Source organism: Neovison vison, chromosome 4, assembly GCF_020171115.1.
Source record: "Neovison vison isolate M4711 chromosome 4, ASM_NN_V1, whole genome shotgun sequence".
Taxonomy (NCBI): Eukaryota; Metazoa; Chordata; class Mammalia; order Carnivora; family Mustelidae; genus Neogale; species Neogale vison.
Genome location: NC_058094.1, coordinates 180,670,816 through 180,689,276, shown reverse-complemented (window position 1 = coordinate 180,689,276; position 18,461 = coordinate 180,670,816). Strand labels below are relative to the sequence as shown.

Genomic DNA, 18,461 nt, shown 5'->3' with positions numbered 1-18,461 from the left:
CCAACAGTACTTACTTATGAGAAAATTAATTAAGCCCTCTCAGTTCCGAATGATTTCACTGCACCATGAGGGCATAACATTTCTTCTCACAGAATTTGTGTCAGGTTCAGCAGTGGCCCTTAATCCCAGCAAAACAATATCCTTTTATTGTGACCAATATTTTAGTGCCCCTTTACTCTCCTCAAATGAAATTCATTATTAATTCATAATGAATAATAATTTTGAAAGTATCACCGTAATGATTTGCTGTAACATAAAGGAAAACTCAGAGAAAGTGGTTAATATTAAAATATTTATTTTAAAATATAGATGTCCATGTATGATCATACCAGAAGATATAATGATGTGGTCAGATATACTTATATGTAAATCATGACAGCTACCAATGCAGACCCATACGGGTGTGTTGTGCTAATAACTCAGATACCACACGTGACATGGCCTTCAGTGACACGATTCTCCAGAATGGCAGGTGATGCTTGTTAAAGTCCCAAACAGAAGGAAATAGAGCCTCCCCTCAGTTACCCGGTAGTTGCAATATTAAGAATTCAAAGGGTCTAAAAACCTTGCAGAAATACTTTGGTATAGATGTGAAACAGAGTCAAATCCTGTGCTCAAGAAATTATAAACAGGTTTCACCTACAAAAAAGTCCACTGGCACTTTGGAAAGTCTCGTGGGAAGTGGGGCAACTTTTTCATTGTCTGAGATGGAGGCCCTGGGGACTTTGACCATCCCTGGATCCCATCCATTAGATCTGGGGAACCGAGACAACTGGAAGTAGCCCCACCACTTGATAGCCCTGGGGGGAGAGGACTGCCCCCATGCAGAACACTGGCTCTCAGGTTTCAGCCGGGTAACTCAGGGATGGTGGCAGACAGGGAATCTGGAAGGGGAGGATTTGGGTGGCAAGCCCAGAAAAGGAGCTGGCTGCAGAGCTTTCTTCCTTAGTCGAGCAGAGTGTCCACTTCCTTAAATACGTCAAATCTGGCTTTTCCAACCTGGTGAGCGTTTTAAGTTCTGAGCCCAGGTAGAAAATAAAGTGAGGAGAAAAGACGATATGTTGTTTGGCATAAGTGCAAACCGTTTCTGGCTTATTTCCTTTAAATGCTAGCAAATGCAGTCTGATTCCCTGCCTTCCACATTGGCTCATTGGCAGGAATGTATTAGGTCTCAAGAATTCAGGAGAGATTCTAGTTCTAACATGAATCCTTGAAACATTTTTGAAATTTAATTCTTGTTTTTCTTTAAACTATAGATATGATCTCCTTCCTTTTTTTTTCAGTTTTGTAAAGTATGCAATTAACATCTAATCCCCATTGGCATTTGCATTCTGCACAATTGAATATATTGAGCAGATATGCACGATTGTCTAGTATTATCACTACATGTTGCCTTCTGTTGGGGTGTTTTAAACAAATGGAAAGTACTTGATCCCCTGAGAGTACTTCCCAAAAGATTTTGAGCCATTGATTTCCATTTAACAATGGTAACAGGCACTTATCCTCTCTTTCGCAGATATGAATGTGCTGTATTTAACCTGTAAGTAGTCATTTGGCCCAAAGATATTGGGCACATTTCAAATGCATGCTGACTTATAATATTCCAGGGACATAAATTGGTTTGCAGTCTTATTCTAAGACCAAGTTTATTGATTAGCCAATCAGATGTATACTATTCAGGACAACAGATTGAGCATTGTGAGGAAATCAGAAGTGAACTAGATGCTTTACACCCTCAAGGAGTCTGTTGTCTAGGAGGAATGATAAAATCTCACATATAAAAGTAAGTGGTAAACCACTGGAAAGGTAAGATGGAGTGTGGATGAAGTTTCTGAGATGAAATAGTACTCTCCTTTGAAGAAGGCTTCCTGGAGGCAGTGGAATTTTTTAAACTTGACCTTAAGAATTCATTAAAATTTTGGCAGGTAGGACATGTTAAATTTTGAGGAATGGCTTTCTAAGCTGAAATACATGTGAACAGATGTCATGAGTGTGTGTGCATGTGCGTGTGGCTTCTCATTCCTTAATAATACGCATTCTCCATGTATCATCTGGGTGTAATTAAGTGACTTTGAATAATTGGTGATGTGATAAAGAAATCTCACTTGATGTTGCTGCCTTTCTGAAAAAGTCCTCCAATTTAAGAACTAAATATAAGTTTTGCTTTTTTCCATGGAAGAATTCCCTTTTACCACTCTAACTCTTGGGATCCTACTACCATTTCAGAAGTATGGAATGTGCCTTTAACTATATTCACGATAAAGGTAAAAAAGGTAAAGGTAAAATAATATAGAAGGCAGATCTGTCAGGATTGTCATAGAGTTCAGTTGCTAAAGTAGAGAGGTATTCTCGATATCATGTGTTTCCCAGGTATTGAACTTGAGGACAACACAGAAACTGAGCCAGGGGACCCCAGACCCCTCTGGTTCCATGCCCTTCCATTAGACTGTTTCCAGTGGCTTGAATCAAATTGCTTCTGCTCCCTGGTGCTGATCCGCACTTACTACTGTCCATCTCCCAATTCCTCTGGCCTCTACCCGTAACCCTCACCTGTAGTCTGGACATTTGACTAAGAGCACATTAGTCAATATGAACTCTTGGCCAAAAGGACATGTTTGTCTCATGGAGAGATATCTGCACCCCACGTTCATTGAAACTTTATTCACAGTAGCCAAGACAAGGAAACAACCTAAGTGTCCATCCATGGATGAATGGATAAAGAAAATGTGATACACATACAAAAGGGAATATCATCCAGCCATAAAAAAGAAGGAAATCCTGGGGCGCCTGGGTGGCTCAGTGGGTTAAAGCCTCTGCCTTCAGCTCCGGTCATGATCCCAGGGTCCTGGGATCGAGCCCCACGTCAGGCTCTCTGCTCAGCAGGGAGCCTGCTTCCTCCTCTCTCTCTGCCTCTCTCTCTGCCTGTCTCTCTGCCTCCTTGTGAACTCTGTCTGCCAAATAAATAAATAAAATCTTTAAAAAAAAAAAAAAAAAGAAGGAAATCCTGTCTTTTGCAGCATCATGGATGGACACCGAGTGCATTAGGCAAAGTGAAATAAATCAGAGAAAAACAAATACCATATGTTGTCATTTATATGCAGAATCTATAAAAACTGAACCCCAGGAAAGAGAGAGTGGAATGGTGTCTCCTAGGAGTGGGCAGGGGTGGGAATGGTGAAATGCTAGTGAAATTGTACAATCACCCACCTCTAAGTTAAGTAAGTTCTGGGGAATCTAATGTACAGCACGGTGAGTATATGCCTTATTATATTCTTGGGACATTGTGAAGAAAGTAGATCTTAAGTGTTATCACCACACACAAAAAAGGGGGTAGTGAAGGGGGGAGGTGCTGAGAGGAGGGGTATCAAATCATCCCATTGTATACTTTAAACTTGTATATGTTATATGCCAATAATATCTCAAAAACATTGGAGGGGTGGGGAAGGACATGTTTGTCAAAACTTAATTATGTGTTGGAAATGTTTCTCTCTGATCTGGATGGTAGTTACTGATGGTATAGATGTATAAATTCATCAGGTCGTACTTTTAAGATTTGTGCTTTTCATGTATATTAATCCATTAGTAAGATAAAAATGCATTATCTTGGCCTCTAAAATGGATATTGCCAACTTTGGTCTATCTTAGGGCAATTTTGCAATGATTTGTGCATTTTCATACACTTAAAATAAATTTTCAGAATTTTTAGTGTTTTTTAAATCCTTTTCAGTCAATGAGTTGATGCTACCTAGTTAACAACAGATGATTCATTGTAATAACAATGTAATAACATTGTACCTCTTCAAAATTACAAGCAGCTCAGTAGAGCAGTAATTGCTTTCCAAACAAATGTTTTTGAAACAGAAGGACGTGGCAGACATTTCTGAAAAAAGATGAAAATACTTGTTTCAAAAGCACCTTTTTAATGCTTCAGGATTTCCAGTACTTAAATAGCTAGAATTTGAAACAATTATCTTGCAACTGACTCATTATTTTGACCAAGTTGTCATGTTTACCAGCTTGCATTCAGTCTCCTACTTTTCAGCCAGTACTTAAGCCAATTTTCCTATATTCCCACCTGATGGCTGTAGCCTTTGGTTAAAATTCAGACTGAAGTCTAGCGGTGAGCAAGCAGTAACTGTGTGATGATGTAAAAGGGAACAAAAATAGAACTTCCAGTAAAAGCTTTACCGTTAGCCGTGTTTCAGCACGAAAGAGAGAAAAATATTCCTTTCTACGAGAGGGCTTTTGGGAAAAAAAAATCAAATTTGATGCTATTAAATTATAGCATTAAATTCATGAAGTCCAGGATCTGTATGAAAATTTAAAGTTTAACTTCTTCCCCCTGCAAACCCAGCCAATCTCACCATCTCGGATTGATTTACCAATAGGATGAAGTACCTTCTAAATGTTGATACTGGTTTTGAAGGTAGCCATTTAGCATGAACTGTTTTATTGGAACAGGACAGCTGGGAAGTGGTGGAAGGGCTGAGAGGAGAGATGAGCTACACCCAGGAGCCAGCCATTCAGAAAGGATTTTTGCTGAAAAAGAGGAAATGGCCCTTGAAAGGTTGGCACAAGGTAAGACACTGGCCTTGGACTCATCTTTATTTGCACCCACTCAGTACATGGTTTGTAGGCGTGTATAGTGTATATTTAATTTGAAGTTGAACATTGGGACCAAGGGAAGGGTGCATGTTTAAATGGGATGCCTTAGTGAATTACCCTTTCTTCCCTACAGAGATTTTTCTATCTGGACAAAGGAATCTTGAAATATGCCAAGAGCCAAACCGATGTAAGTCTTCTCCTTAATCGAATATGTTATTAAAGAATTCTGAAGTGCTCATTGTTGTCAGCCTATGGATGAGATTGTACACATTGGGGGATTGCATTTCTCTGAACTGGAAACCATAGGGATAATAGTTCCTTCGCGTGGACCAGAGGTGCCAGCTTCCCACTGTCCCAGCCCTGGGTTCTGGGTGGGCTCCGTTTGCCCATCAAGTCTAGATGGAGGACTCCTCTCAACACCCCAGTGGGTATCCAGGGGTCTGTTCAGGTCTTAGGGTTAGGTTGAGGGGTCCTCTGGGTGGGAAAAGACATTTTCCCAGCAAGCTAACCGGAATAAAACGTAGGACAGGTATCACTCCCACAGTTACAGTGACCGAGGGGTTTGGTGGAGAAAGCCCTTGATGAAGGGGATAGGAAGTTCCCTGTTGCATTAACATGCGGGACACAGCCCACAAGGGCTAGAATGACTGTTCGTCCTGTCCCTTGTATGGGTCCTCCTCTTCCCTGGCACATCCCTCATCCCTTCTTGCTTCCCTCGCCTCCTAGAGCTCATGTCCTCGGGTTGCCTGTAGAAAACCCGACGTAAGTCCTGACGCAATGGCTTGTCTTAGCCTCCCACCCTTACTCCCCTTTTGAAATCACTTCCAGATGAATTTAGAGACTGGGAACTAATTCTGGGGAAGTCAGTGCAGGTAGCAGCTGAATTCATCGCCGTGGGGGTCCATCCATGGACTTCCTCCCTCGCTTCCTTACTCACTGGCTGTGCGAATAAAGCACTTGTTGCTTAACCCCCCCGTAGACTCAAACAGGTAATGCATGGACAGCACTTAATTCAGTACCCGTTCACACTAACTGCTTGGTAAGTCATCGTTATTGCGTTTGTATTCGTGGATGTGAAGGGGAGGCTAGAGGAGCGTCAGGGATGTTACTACTGTTTTTAACACCCTGCACCTCAACTGGCCCTCTTCTCACGCCTCTGCAGATCGAGAGAGAGAAGCTGCACGGCTGCATCGATGTTGGGCTCTCGGTGATGTCCGTGAAAAAGTCATCAAAATGCATAGATCTGGATACCGAGGAGCACATCTACCATCTGAAGGTGAGGCTGCTTCCCTGGCGTGATCTTCTGTCCCATAGTTTCTTTCAGTTGCAAAGGGATTGTAGTTACAGTGCTAATTGGTAATGCCCTTTGTTTATTTCAAAAGATCCAACCAACGTGTAGAAGATCTTCATTACCAAAGTTATTTCTAACAGACACTAAATTGATATTTGGATGGACCATCTCACAGGCTGCCAGAGGTTTAGCATCCTCGTCGCCCACCCTGTAGGGACCATGCCCCACACATACCATGATTATGACAACAGTCAATAATTACTAAAATTGTCATGTTTCCAAATAACCCCTTCTTCCCCTAGACTGTAGTGCCTTTAGTGAAGAACCATGTATCATGGGTTAAAGTAGATTCCCTGAAACACAGTATTTACCGCTTTAGCTAATTTTATAGGGATTCCAATAAAATTCTCATAGTACGGTGTCAGGAACTTTTCTCCTAAAGTATGGGTCTCCAATTAGTACCTCTGAAATTGCCTCACTCATCCCTTCTGCCCTCTCCCCTGCTAGGTGGTAGGGTCCAGAGGTCCACATCTGGTTCAGATCTTGACTTGGCTACTTACAGGCTATTGGCCTTTGGCAAATTTTTTAATCCTGAAAGTCTCCGTTTTCTCACCACCCTTCCCCAGAATGGGAATTATTATAGTGCCCATGTTGTACTGCTGCATGGAGGAAACTTGGCGTGATGCCCGGCCTGCTGTAAGCTCAAGAACTTTAGTTTTTGTGTATAATTATTAGAGGGGACCAGAACATGAGGAGTTAATTGAGAGGATTTTAAAACTCTTTTCTTACTTTGAGCAAATTACTTGGAATAATGAGCGTGGGGGTTGGGGGTTGGGAAAAGGAGCACGAGATGGTGAGCTCCATGTCTTAGGATGCCCCTGCTCTCCTCATAGGACCTGTGTGGTGCTTACACAAGTATATGCCTAATACATACATGTGGTCAGTCATGCTGCTATCTAGCCTAAGGCCTGAGCAAAGCAGGGATTCTCACCCTCGGTGCTGCTGACGTAGTGGCCTGGAGAATTCTTGGCTGTGGGGTCTGTCCTGTGCATTAGAGGGTATTGAGGGGTTTCCCTGGCCTCTCCCCACTAGTTGTTGGTAACAAACCCCTTTAAGTTATAATAGTCAAGAAAACATCTCCCATTGCCAAATGTCCCTTGGTTGAGAATAACTAAAAAAAAAGATAAAACAGCCCACTATCCCACCCCCTGTCTCAAAGGTTGATTAGTCTCCTCTAGAAGAGTGTCACTTGTGTCTCCATGTATTTTCAATGACCCCCTCCTTAGTTCTGTCTTGACATGGTCAGGTTCATCCACTATTTCACATAATAGAATAAAAGTAATTATTCATTCCTAGGTTTGGAAGAACCCGGAGTGCTTAAAATAACATCGTGTGCTAATACCATGACAAACAGTTTAGTATTTCTCTGTGTTGATTTACTCTAAGTTCTGTTCATGTTTCTTGTTCATTTGATTGAAAGTGAGCTGTGAATGTTCGTGTAGGTGCGAGCTATTGTCTGAGGGTCCTCGTTAGTGGCCTCAGAGTCAGGCAGCTTTTAAGTGGCGGCAGCCCAATCCCATTATCTTATTTTCTAGATGAGTAATATGGTCAGCCGTAGGGTTAAGAGGCTGTCCACCCACGGTCCTATATCTGCTGGTGGGGTTGGAACAGAATGCCGGACAGCTATTTAATAAAGTGCTTTGATTCTTCTACCTCACTTAACCAATAAAAAAAAAAAAAAATGAGTGTAGACGAATGTTCTGGGCGCTGATTTTTAAGGGCCTCTGAGAGCAGATCAGTGCAAAGGGTGGTGTCAGATTTCTGTGAAGTTCCTGCCATAAGCGTTTCTGGGAAGTGAAATACATTTCAAAGACATAATTTAGGGAGAATAAATAGATGTCCGCCAGTTGGTGTTGCTTTTTCCTGTAAATGATATATTCAGTAGCACCTGGAGAGGGGGGCGGTTTAGGTCCTGCATGTCCTTCTAACCAACACAACACTACCGTTTCCTAAATGAGTGACTGATGGCTACAGACATCTTTGCTCTCAGCAGTGATGACAGGAAAGATTTGAACAGATTGACCTGGAGTTTGCTTCTTGGAAGATAACCTACCATGCATCATGTTGGGTGATTTTAAGTTGCCACTTCAGGAAACTCTATTCCAATATATAGGTATCTATATATATATACTTTGAAAATATTAGTACACCCTCGTACACACAAAACATGGACTGTGAAGAAAGATCTAGTGCGTAGGTGCTTGTTACATTCTTTCTAGTACTTTTATGAACATCCTAATTACTTTATAATAAAAGTTGCTAGTTATAAACATTATTCTTCCTGCAAAGAAGACACAGATACTCATTTATGGAGAGAGTAGCTAACTGTTTGTGTAGGTGTGTTTGAAAAATCTTGGAAATGTCCAATAATAGTTTTTCACATTTTTTTTTCCTATTTCCAAGTACAGGGGAAATGTGTTTTAAAAAAAAAAAAACCTTCACATTCCTCACCAATGTGTTCTTTGTCAGAGAAGATTAACAAGGTTAAATATTTTGGGAAGAATTTACAAATTCATTCCAGTTCAGAGAAGATTGATCTGAAAAGTTTGAATTATAGAAGGGTTTAAAAAGAACCATGGTGCTAATATTTTCAGTAAGAATGGAAGTGGGGACAAGTGAATTTGGGAATATTTTGAGACAGATCAACATGAATTCTAGTTTATTTGTTGTTTAATATAAGTGGTAATGTTTTGCTTTCTTAATAATAGCATGACAATTGGACCCTTTCATTGAGAACCTAAGTGAAGCTTATGAAAACCATTTTTATTCTCCATTTCCTCCTCAAATGTATTCCTATAATTCCACATAAATTTAAACTAAATCAATAAACTCATATTTCTACATTTCTATACGGGCCAACATGTAAAGAGAGGGCATCTCAATTTATTTTTTTTTTATTTTTTTTTTAAAGATTTTATTTATTTATTTGACAGAGAGAAATCACAAGTAGATGGAGAGGCAGGCAGAGAGAGAGAGGGAAGCAGGCTCCCTGCTGAGCAGAGAGCCCGATGTGGGACTCGATCCCAGGACCCTGAGATCATGACCTGAGCCGAAGGCAGCGGCTTAACCCACTGAGCCACCCAGGCGCCCCAGGGCATCTCAATTTAATGAAGAAATTGTTTCTTTCAGTGAGTGACACTCTTGTTTCCTTCTTTTTAATCAATTTAGGTCAAGTCAGAAGAAATCTTTGATGAGTGGGTATCCAAACTCCGCCACCACAGAATGTATCGTCAGAATGAAATTGCCATGTTTCCACATGAGGTTAATCATTATTTCCCCGGATCCACTGTCACAGACTCAGCGTCTGGGGTCTTGGACTCCATATCAAGTAGGAAGGTAAGAATTTGCCAATAATGAATCAAGAAGAAGGTGGTGACTTTGTGCAAGGGAGTCCCCACTGGGGACTCTCTGAGGAGGAAGGGCTCGTGGGAAAGAATCTCTTTGCCCAGCTGCTCAGAACTAGGGCCAGAGGAGCATCTGTTGTCACTGTGACAGTAAATGAAAAAACACAGGGAGGAATTTAATGGTGTCTCCAGCTCTCCCTTGACCATTCTGACTTAGGTTTTCTTCTCTGCTTGTAAAATGAAGTATGCATCTTAATAGCCATATAGGATTATGAAATTTCTCAACATTTGTATCATGATTTGGGTATGATTATCATTTGATTGAAGAAGAAATTCAGGACTGCAGCCCCAGGCATGAAAGCATGGTATGGCCAGGCTGAGGTGACAGCCAGAGCTTGGGGGTCGCTAGTGGAGTGCTTTCTAGAAGCTTCTTTCCCATTATAAGCCAATGGCTTCTGTTAGCAACCAGCTCACTCTGTTGTTCTTTATCCTAACGTGTCCCCATGGGGCTCTGTTTTCATTTATAATGTGCTTTTGTCATCTGTGGAACAGCGTGGCAGTATATCAAAGCAGACCTCGATTCAAACTGGAAGCAATTTATCATTTTCTTGTGCTGGTGAGACGCGAGTTCCATTATGGTTGCAGTCTTCAGAGGACATGGAAAAATGCTCCAAAGGTAAAGTGACTTGAAACCTCTGCCCCTTTCTGTCATGGCTCTCAGATGGCACTCGTTGAGTATTCACACCTTGGGTGAATTTTCCTGTCACTAGTCTACATTTCCTCTCAGAGCTCGCTCACTGAGTTTGCACAAGTGATGACCAAATGATATGCTCCCTGCAGAGCTTCCCATCTTCACCTGGCTGTGCATGCAGACAGGTTTCCTTTCATATCCTTTAAGTACCCACGTCTGATTTCCATGAGAACCTACTAAATCGTTGTCTCCATGGGTGGGCTCTGTGCAATTCTCTGGTTGTTGTCGATGTTATTGTTTTTAAGTACCCAAACTGACTCCTGTGTACATCCAAGATTGGGAGTCATGGCTCACAGTGAGTGGGCGAACCAAATGGAGATCTCCACGAATAGGAGTTCTCTCCCCTAGTTGCACACACAATCACCAGAAGAGCATTTGAAAGGCAAGAATACCCACTCTCCAGAAGAATCTTTAATTTGGTCTGCACTTGGGCCCTGGCATCACTGATTTTCTACAGTTTCCCAAATGACTCTGATAAGGAGTCAGGATTGAGAACTCTTCCATAAGGAAGCTCAGTGTTCTCAACCCTAATGAGCTAAGAACAACACAGGGAACTAAAAAACAAAACAAGTCACCAGTGGGATTGGGGATGTTCTGATTTAATTATCTCCAGAAGGGAGTCAGACATATGGAATTTAAAGAATATCCCCAGTGGATTTTAAAGCAAAGCCATGATTGAGAACCATGATAAGAGAAAGATGCCAGGTCTTGAAAAGTGCATTTTCTCCATTGAATGCAGATACTATCACACGTGGGGCCTTATAAGATTTGCCCTTCCAGTAAACGTCACTCAGGAGCTTCACTGAGTGACATTTTTGGCACAGGTAGTCCTTGAAGTGCCATCTCTGGGCCAGCAGCACGGGTCTGGCCTTCAAACTTATTTGAAATGCGAATTCTCAGTCAGAATCAGAAACTGTGGGCGGATCTCAAGGATCTGTGGTTTAATCAGTTCTTCAGCTGATTCTTTTTTTTTTTTTTTAAGATTTTATTTATTTATTTGACAGAGCGAGATCAAAAGTAGGCAGAGAGGCAGACAAAGAGAGAGGGGGAAGCAGGCCCCCCGTTGAGCAGAGAGCCCAATGAGGGGCTCCATCCCAGGACCCCGGGACCATGACCCGAGTCAAAGGCAAAGGTTTTAACCCACTGAGCCCCCCAGGTGCCCCCCAGCTGATTCCGATGAGGCCAAAGTTTGAGAGCCATTGGGTCTTGATTTCTCAGTGGAAACAGCCACCATCATCCAACAAACAGGAAATTAAGGACTGTCTTTTGAGTTAGGGACCAAGAAACTGGTGTGGGAACTCTTAGGTCCTCTCAGGTCAATGTGCAGACAATCACCACTATCTCATGTGGGTCCCTGATCGACAGGTGTCCTTGGAGACCAGTACAACCTTCATCTTTTTTTCATTTATTTACTTGTCTGGAGTCCTCGGAAGCAAAGAATGACACCCTGTTATTGCAATATTGGACATAATAATGCTAATGATGGGAGCTGATTTACTTACTGCTGACCAGGGTACCAGCACTCCAAAAACATGCTGACCTATGTCAGCTCACAGTTACCCTATGAAGGGGTGTCTAATTCTCTCCCTTTCCCAGATGAGGACACTGAGGCACAGAAGTGATATAATTCGCCCAAGATTCAGAGTTCAGGAAGTGTTCAAACCAAGGCAGTCTTGTTCTCCAAATCTATGACCATCACCATAGCTGTGCACTGCCTCTTCTGTAAAAAAGGAAGAAGTAAGATTTCGTCTCCATACAGATATAAGTCAAGTAGTAGAAAGAAGTTTAAGAAGTATCTGGCAGGAGCATAGGGCAGCCTGGGTGCCAGGATGAGGGCTTATGAATCTTCCTTTTGCTTTTGTCCCACAGACCTGGCGCACTGCCACACGTACCTGGTGGAAATGAGCCAGCTCCTGCAGAGTATGGACGTCCTGCACCGGACGTATTCAGCACCTGCCATCAATGCCATCCAGGTCAGCCAGATCCCTCCGCTGTTTGCACTGTGGTGTTTTTCTGCTTCCCTCTCTCCTCCTCAGCCTCAAGCTAACAGTGGGATGTTGTCTGGTCTTGGTTGCTTCTGCCACATTCCAGGGGACGGAGGTGGTCACTTTGCTGTGCAGTTTTCCCTCTTTGGTCTGGGAGGCCTTATTTTCTGTGCTCTCTCTCCTGTTTTGAAACAAAGGGTACAGCTTTTGAAAGTCCCAAAAAGGAAAAAAGATCTCACAGGAGGTGGCGGTCCAGAGCTATTGGCAAAGACACTACAGGAACGCTGCAGGTAACCGCTGCTTCCCCTGCTCTCCGGGCCGCATGCTGGGGGCTGCGGGGACTCCGATGGGATTTTCTGCAGTCGTGCTTGCTAATAGCTTATGCAGAGAGAAATTCAATCACTTCGATTTTCTGGTTGCTACAATAAGCATGTAATGGAATTGGGTAAGGGGAAATGGCATGAGGATGGAAGGAGTTAGGCCCTTTCTTGGACTTAGGTTTCCCCTTCTTTAATGCCAAACCCACCTGCCCTCTTCCCTGCTTGCGTGTGTGCTTTGACCCACCTCTCCTGTGGCCAGTCAGGGGATTCATCATCCCTCTGAGCCCATTGGAGTCTCTGGAAACGGGACATTGTGCAGACTCTCTTTTGCCTCTGTGTCCAACCCCCCAGACTCCCATCAGAGTTTCACTGTGTTACACTAGCTGCCAATTTCCTGAGTGCACAGCTAAGCCAGAGGCTAAGATTTGCATCTCAGCCATTGCATATTAAATGGCGACATTGTTAAGGTCACATAAATCAGAGACTTAATGGATAAGTCATTGTCTATACTCTTGTATGTTCTTTGGTTCAAAGCACTTTATGGGTTGAATGTCAGTACTTTCAAAGTGAAGAGTGATTTGTGTACAGACATGTGAGAAGTTAGCTTTTTGGAAGCACCAGATGCAAATTAAGGAAACATTCTAAAACCTAGTCACTGTTCACAGTACTGGATGGCTATTGCCAGGAGGAAGGAATTGAACAGAAATGAGAAAGAGTGTGGCAGCTGTAGCTGTCATTTCCAACCTAGAGCTTTAATGGTTCAATCATTTGCAAAAGAATATGTGATTTCTCACCCATTTTTATTTTGCAAGAAGCCAGAGCAAGTTGCTAGAGAAAGTGCTTTCTTGGGTTTTCATTTATTTTCTTTTAAGTTATCACTTGGTAGAAAGATTTACCTATAAAATGTTCTTTTGCAAAATTCTAATTTTAGTACCAAGTAAATATTCTAAGCCTCTTGCATCTGAGAAAGATTGTCTCCCTTTGGTGTCGCTTCAGGTCCCCAAACCTTTCTCTGGCCCAGTAAGACTGCATTCCTCCAATCCTAATTTGTCAACATTAGATTTTGGAGAAGAGAAGAATTACTCTGATGGCTCTGAAACCTCGTCAGAGTTTTCTAAAATGCAAGAAGACCTGTGTCATATTGCCCATAAAGGTAAATGAGTTTTCTTTCTTCTTGATGTGTTTGATGAAAATGTCAGAGGCATGTCTGGGTATGGAATGTCCTTGGAGAGGGGATCTTAGTTGGTTCATCTTCTGCTCTAGTAGGATTTGGGGCAATCTAATTTTTATTTTATTTCCCTGTGCTAGGGAGTGTATTGACAGGAAGTTTCTTTTTTAAGCCCCTAAGGGAAAGAGTGAGAGCATTCGGTATTCTTTAATGCACATGCTGCTGGTGGCGGTATGAATTGGTGCTTTTCTGGAGAGCGATATGACATTATGTTTTGAGCTTAAAAAAAAAAAAAAAATCTGCCTATCTAACAATTCCACTTTGAAGAATTCATTCATATAAATTACTTTAGAATTTATCCAAATAAAGAGATCTCTTATAGCATTGTTTATCGTATCAAAAATTAGACATAGATGTTCAACATCATTAGCCATTAGGAAACTGCAAGTTAAAGCCAGGATGAAATATTACCATACCCCTATTTTAGCTCCAAAAAGATGCAAATGCCCATGAGGACATGGAGAAACTGGGTCTCTCACCTGTTGCTGGTGGCAATGCAGGATGGTACAGCCACTCTGGACAGTGGTTTGGCAGCTTTATATAAAATTAAACATCACTTACCATATAAATCAACATTCACATTCCTGGCCATTTATTCCAGAGAAATGTAAACTGAAGTCTATACAAAAACTTAAATGTCCATGTTCAGAGCAGCTTTATTTGTATTTATTTGTATTAGCTGAAGATCAGAACAACCCAAATGTCCTTCAACAGGTACACGGTTACACAAACTATAGGACGTCCTTACAATGGAATACAGCTCAACAGTGAAAAGGACCAAACAATGATGTGTATGCATGGCTGCCTGGGGAGATCTCGAGGACATTATGATGAGGGAAAATAGCCGGTTTCTAAAGGTTGTGTAGTGTATGTTTCCATGTATTAACACTTTTGAAGTGATAAGATGATAGGAATAGAGATTCGTGGTTGCCAGGGCTCAGGGAAAGAGAGAAAATATGGCTGTGATCATGAAGGGGTAGCAAGAGGGATCTTGATGGTAATGGAAGGTTCTGTATCCTGATTGTGGTGGTGGTTCCATGAATCTACACGTGTGATAAAATTGCGTTGATGTGTATTTACACACATAGACACAATGAGAGCACATAAAACTGGTGACATCTGCGGGCGAACTACAGATGCGGCCAAGGTCAGTTTCCAGGTGTGGAGACTGTAGCATAGTTCTGGAAGATGTCACCACGGTGAGAAATGAGCTATAGGGTACCCAGGACCTCTTTGTACTGTTTTTGCAACTTCCTGTGAATCTATAGTAATTTCAGAGCAGAAACTATTTTTTAAATGTAAATAACCTAAATGCCAACAATAGGGAAATTGGATTTTTTAATATAATATAATTATGTGATAGAAGAGTCAACAGCACAGGAATACACATCTGGAGCACATAGCTCTGAGGTCGGGTATTCACTAAGTACTTACATGCACTGTTTCATTTCACTCCAGCAGCAGCATGTGGAACAGATAGTATTGTAACCTTCGTTGCACAGATAAGAAAGCCATGGCTCGAAGAAGCTGAAGAGCTTCCTGAGTAAGAAAGTGGTAGGAAGTGACTCACTGACGCTTGAATCCAGTCCTCCTGGCCCAGCATCTGGTGTCTCACTGCCCTTACACAGGGCTACTTTTACAGACACAGAAAGATGTTCACAACACACCGTTGAGTAAAAATACGGGTCTCAAAACAATGTATGGGTAGGATCCTGTCCATTCGGAAAAAATGAACTATATAAATTTGACACATAGAGGTGTATTAAACAGTCTGGGAAGATCTACACCGACATTTTAATGGTGGAGACTGGACTTGCAAAGACTTATTATCTTCTTTTTTTTTTTTTTTTAAGATTTTATTTATTTATTTGACAGAGAGAGATCACAAGTAGGCAGAGAGGCAGGCAGAGAGAGAGGGGGAAGCAGGCTCCCCGCTGAGCAGAGAGCCCGATGTGGGACTCGATCCCAGGACCCTGAGATCATGACCTGAGCCGAAGGCAGCGGCTTAACCCACTGAGCCACCCAGGCGCCCCAAGACTTATTATCTTCTTATTGCTTATCTTTTTAAAAAATGGGATATATTTATCATTTTTTAAAAGGGCAGATGGGTTTAAAAGTTTTAAATGGGAAGGCAGTGGGGTGCCTGCATGGCTTACTCAGTTAAGCATCTTACTCTTGACTTTGGCTCAGGTCATGATTTCAGCGTCATGAGATCAAGCCCCTGCATCAGGCTCCGAGTTGGGCATGGAGCCTGCTTAAAACTTTCCCTCTCTCTGCCCCTCCCTGCCTTAAATTTTTTTTTTTTTTTTTTTTTTTAATGGGAGGGCAGTGCTTGAAGTGAAAGGAAGGAAGATTTGGGCTCTGTTGCTTTATTCCTTTGGCCTCGTGTTTTTCTGCCACGACACTGTTGAACCTTTCAGGTCTCTCTTCCGTTACCCCACAATCGTACGGGAAACCCTTTCATATTCTTTACAAATCCCCACCTCAACCAAACTCGTGTCCTAGTTGCTGTAATTGGTGTTGCCTTTTAGGCTTTATGGGAGGAAATCCCTGAAAAAGAACATGAGTTTTCTTTTTCTTTTTTTAAAGATTTTATTTATTTATTTATTCGACAGACAGAGATCACAAATAGGCAGAGAGGCAGGCAGAGAGAGAGGAGGAAGCAGGCTCCCTGCTGAGCAGAGAGCCTGATGTGGGGCTCTATCCCAGGACCCTGGGATCATGATCTGAGCCGAAGGCAGAGGCTTTAACCCACTGAGCCACCCAGGTGCCCCAGAACATGACTTTTCAATAACACGAGCTGTCGGGGCACTTGGGTGGCACTGTCAGTTAAGCGTCTGGACTCTCGGTTTTGGCTCAGGTGGTAAGGTTGTCTTGGGCTTGCACTCGGCGTGGAGTCTGCTGGAGATTCTCTCTCCCTCTGTCCCTCCCACTCATGCTCTCTTTTGTGCAAATAAATAAGTGGATCTTCTTTCTTTTAAGATTTTATTTATTTATTTGACAGAGAGAGAGAGATCACAAGTAGGCAGAGAGGCAGGCAGAGAGAGAGAGGGAAGCAGGCTCCCCAATGAGCAGAGAGCCCAAGGTGTGGCTCTATCCCAGGACCCTGAGACCATGACCTGAGCCTAAGGCAGAGGCTTAATCCACTGAGCCACCCAGGTGCCCCAAATAAGTGGATCTTTAAATAAAAAAAAAAACCCATGAACTGTCTTTTTACAAATGAGAGGATAATGCATCCCACAGCAGGGATATCCTGCATTTTATCATGAAAGAAGCTGCTCCCTCAGCAGAGAGAGAGGTTGCCATGTGGAGTTCGGCCCCCAATGCCTTACCCCTGCAGAGTGCTCAGCCTCCTGGACCATCTATAATGGCTGCGGCCAGCTGCTCTGCCTTTCAGGCTTTGTCAAAAAAAAACAGCTGGCCGCAGAGCTGCCACACGCCTAGACGAGGTCAAGATCTGTGCTCCCAGAAAGGTCCAGGTGTGCTTATTCAACAACAGCAGCCTTTGCCCTGTGGGCTCACAGACTCGAATTGCACCAGGAGCCCAACAGGCTGTGTTTCCCTGCTGTGGTTTTCAAGTACACTCGCATAGACTGAAGGGTCTCTGGGAGTCCCTTTCACACAGGCTGTGACTCGGAGTCCTCTTGGGATGGAGACACTGCTCAGGTTTGTCCTCAGTCCCGCACGCTTGTGTGCTTGCTCACTTCCATACATTCAAACTCAAAGCATCTTGACCTTTCCTTTCTTCCTGCCTGAGCCTGACCTGGTCAAGGACAGTTTTTGTGATACTTTCTTGACTATATGACTAATCTATCCACTGTGATTCCAGGGAACGTGAACTAAATGTAGGAATTCCACTGATGTTGTAACATAGTCTGTGTTACTTACTTTTTCTTTAATTTGTTAAAGGCATCTGTGTTCTCTGCTTTTTAGAAGATTAGATCAAAGGTTAGACAACCTATATATACCCATCATAGGTGAAAAAGTCATTATATATTATAAATGGAATTTGCTTTTTATGGCATATCTCATTGGTTCATGTGTCTGGCTTTGAGCATATGTTGACACACATTTAAGTAAACAGAGAACAAAATACTAAAACTTAAAAGTCATTAAGGAATTTACATTGCGTATATTAAGTATTACATTTCTCCAAATATATTTCACTGAACAATTTGCCCATAAAATGCTTTTAAAAACAAAAGAATTCCATGGTTAAAAATGTTTGGAAAACCCTGCTGACTATGGTCCCCTTTGAATTTGCCCAAGAACAGTAAATATTAAAGGCCCTGAGAAGTCCTGCATCAGAGAAGTCTGTTAGCTTTGTTTAAGTCAATGATTTTCAATGTATATGGAAAACTTTTCCTCACTTCCCCAGTAGCTGTTTATACCAAGGAACTAAAGTTCTTGAGAAACATAATGCAGGAACATAGTAAATAATAAACCTTTATGGAGCTAACCCTCTATACCATCTGAATCAGAAGGCAGACATTCATTCTAGGCCACTCTGTTATGACTAGCTGTGGAATTTTTAAATCTCCAATTAACTTCTCTGGGCCTCAGTTGCCTCATTTGTTAAATGTCCTAAAATATGGGGTACCTGGGTGGCTCAGTTAGTTAAGCAAACTGCCTTCAGTTCAGGTCATGATCCTGGAGACCCAAGATAGAGTCCTGCTTCAGGATCTCTGCTCAGCAAGGAGTCATCTTCTCCCTCTGACCTCCCCTGTCTCATGCTCTCTTTCTGTCATTCTCTCTCTCTCTCTCTGTGTCAAATAAATAAATAAAATCCTTTTTAAAAAAAAAATCCTCTCTTAAAAAAAAATGTCCTAAAGTAGTTCTCCTGACTTTTGGGTCTCAAATTCTGTAACTATTTTCTG

General features: G+C 42.2%; 1 protein-coding gene across 5 annotated transcripts in view; it reads left to right on the top strand.

Annotated features, from left to right (window-relative positions):
- The window catches only part of OSBPL3 (oxysterol binding protein like 3), a 181,074-nt gene that overhangs the window by 107,817 nt on the left and 54,796 nt on the right, over positions 1 to 18,461 (top strand). For 3 of the 5 annotated variants that reach the window (XM_044246243.1, XM_044246242.1, XM_044246245.1), the window contains exons 3-10: positions 4,462 to 4,578; positions 4,739 to 4,792; positions 5,768 to 5,881; positions 9,125 to 9,292; positions 9,853 to 9,976; positions 11,921 to 12,024; positions 12,234 to 12,326; positions 13,353 to 13,509. In XM_044246243.1, coding sequence (XP_044102178.1) covers positions 4,462 to 4,578; positions 4,739 to 4,792; positions 5,768 to 5,881; positions 9,125 to 9,292; positions 9,853 to 9,976; positions 11,921 to 12,024; positions 12,234 to 12,326; positions 13,353 to 13,509 — 931 coding nt within the window. The remainder of the gene's footprint in view (positions 1 to 4,461; positions 4,579 to 4,738; positions 4,793 to 5,767; positions 5,882 to 9,124; positions 9,293 to 9,852; positions 9,977 to 11,920; positions 12,025 to 12,233; positions 12,327 to 13,352; positions 13,510 to 18,461) is intronic. The other 2 variants (XM_044246244.1, XM_044246246.1) reach the window with 1 other exon arrangement.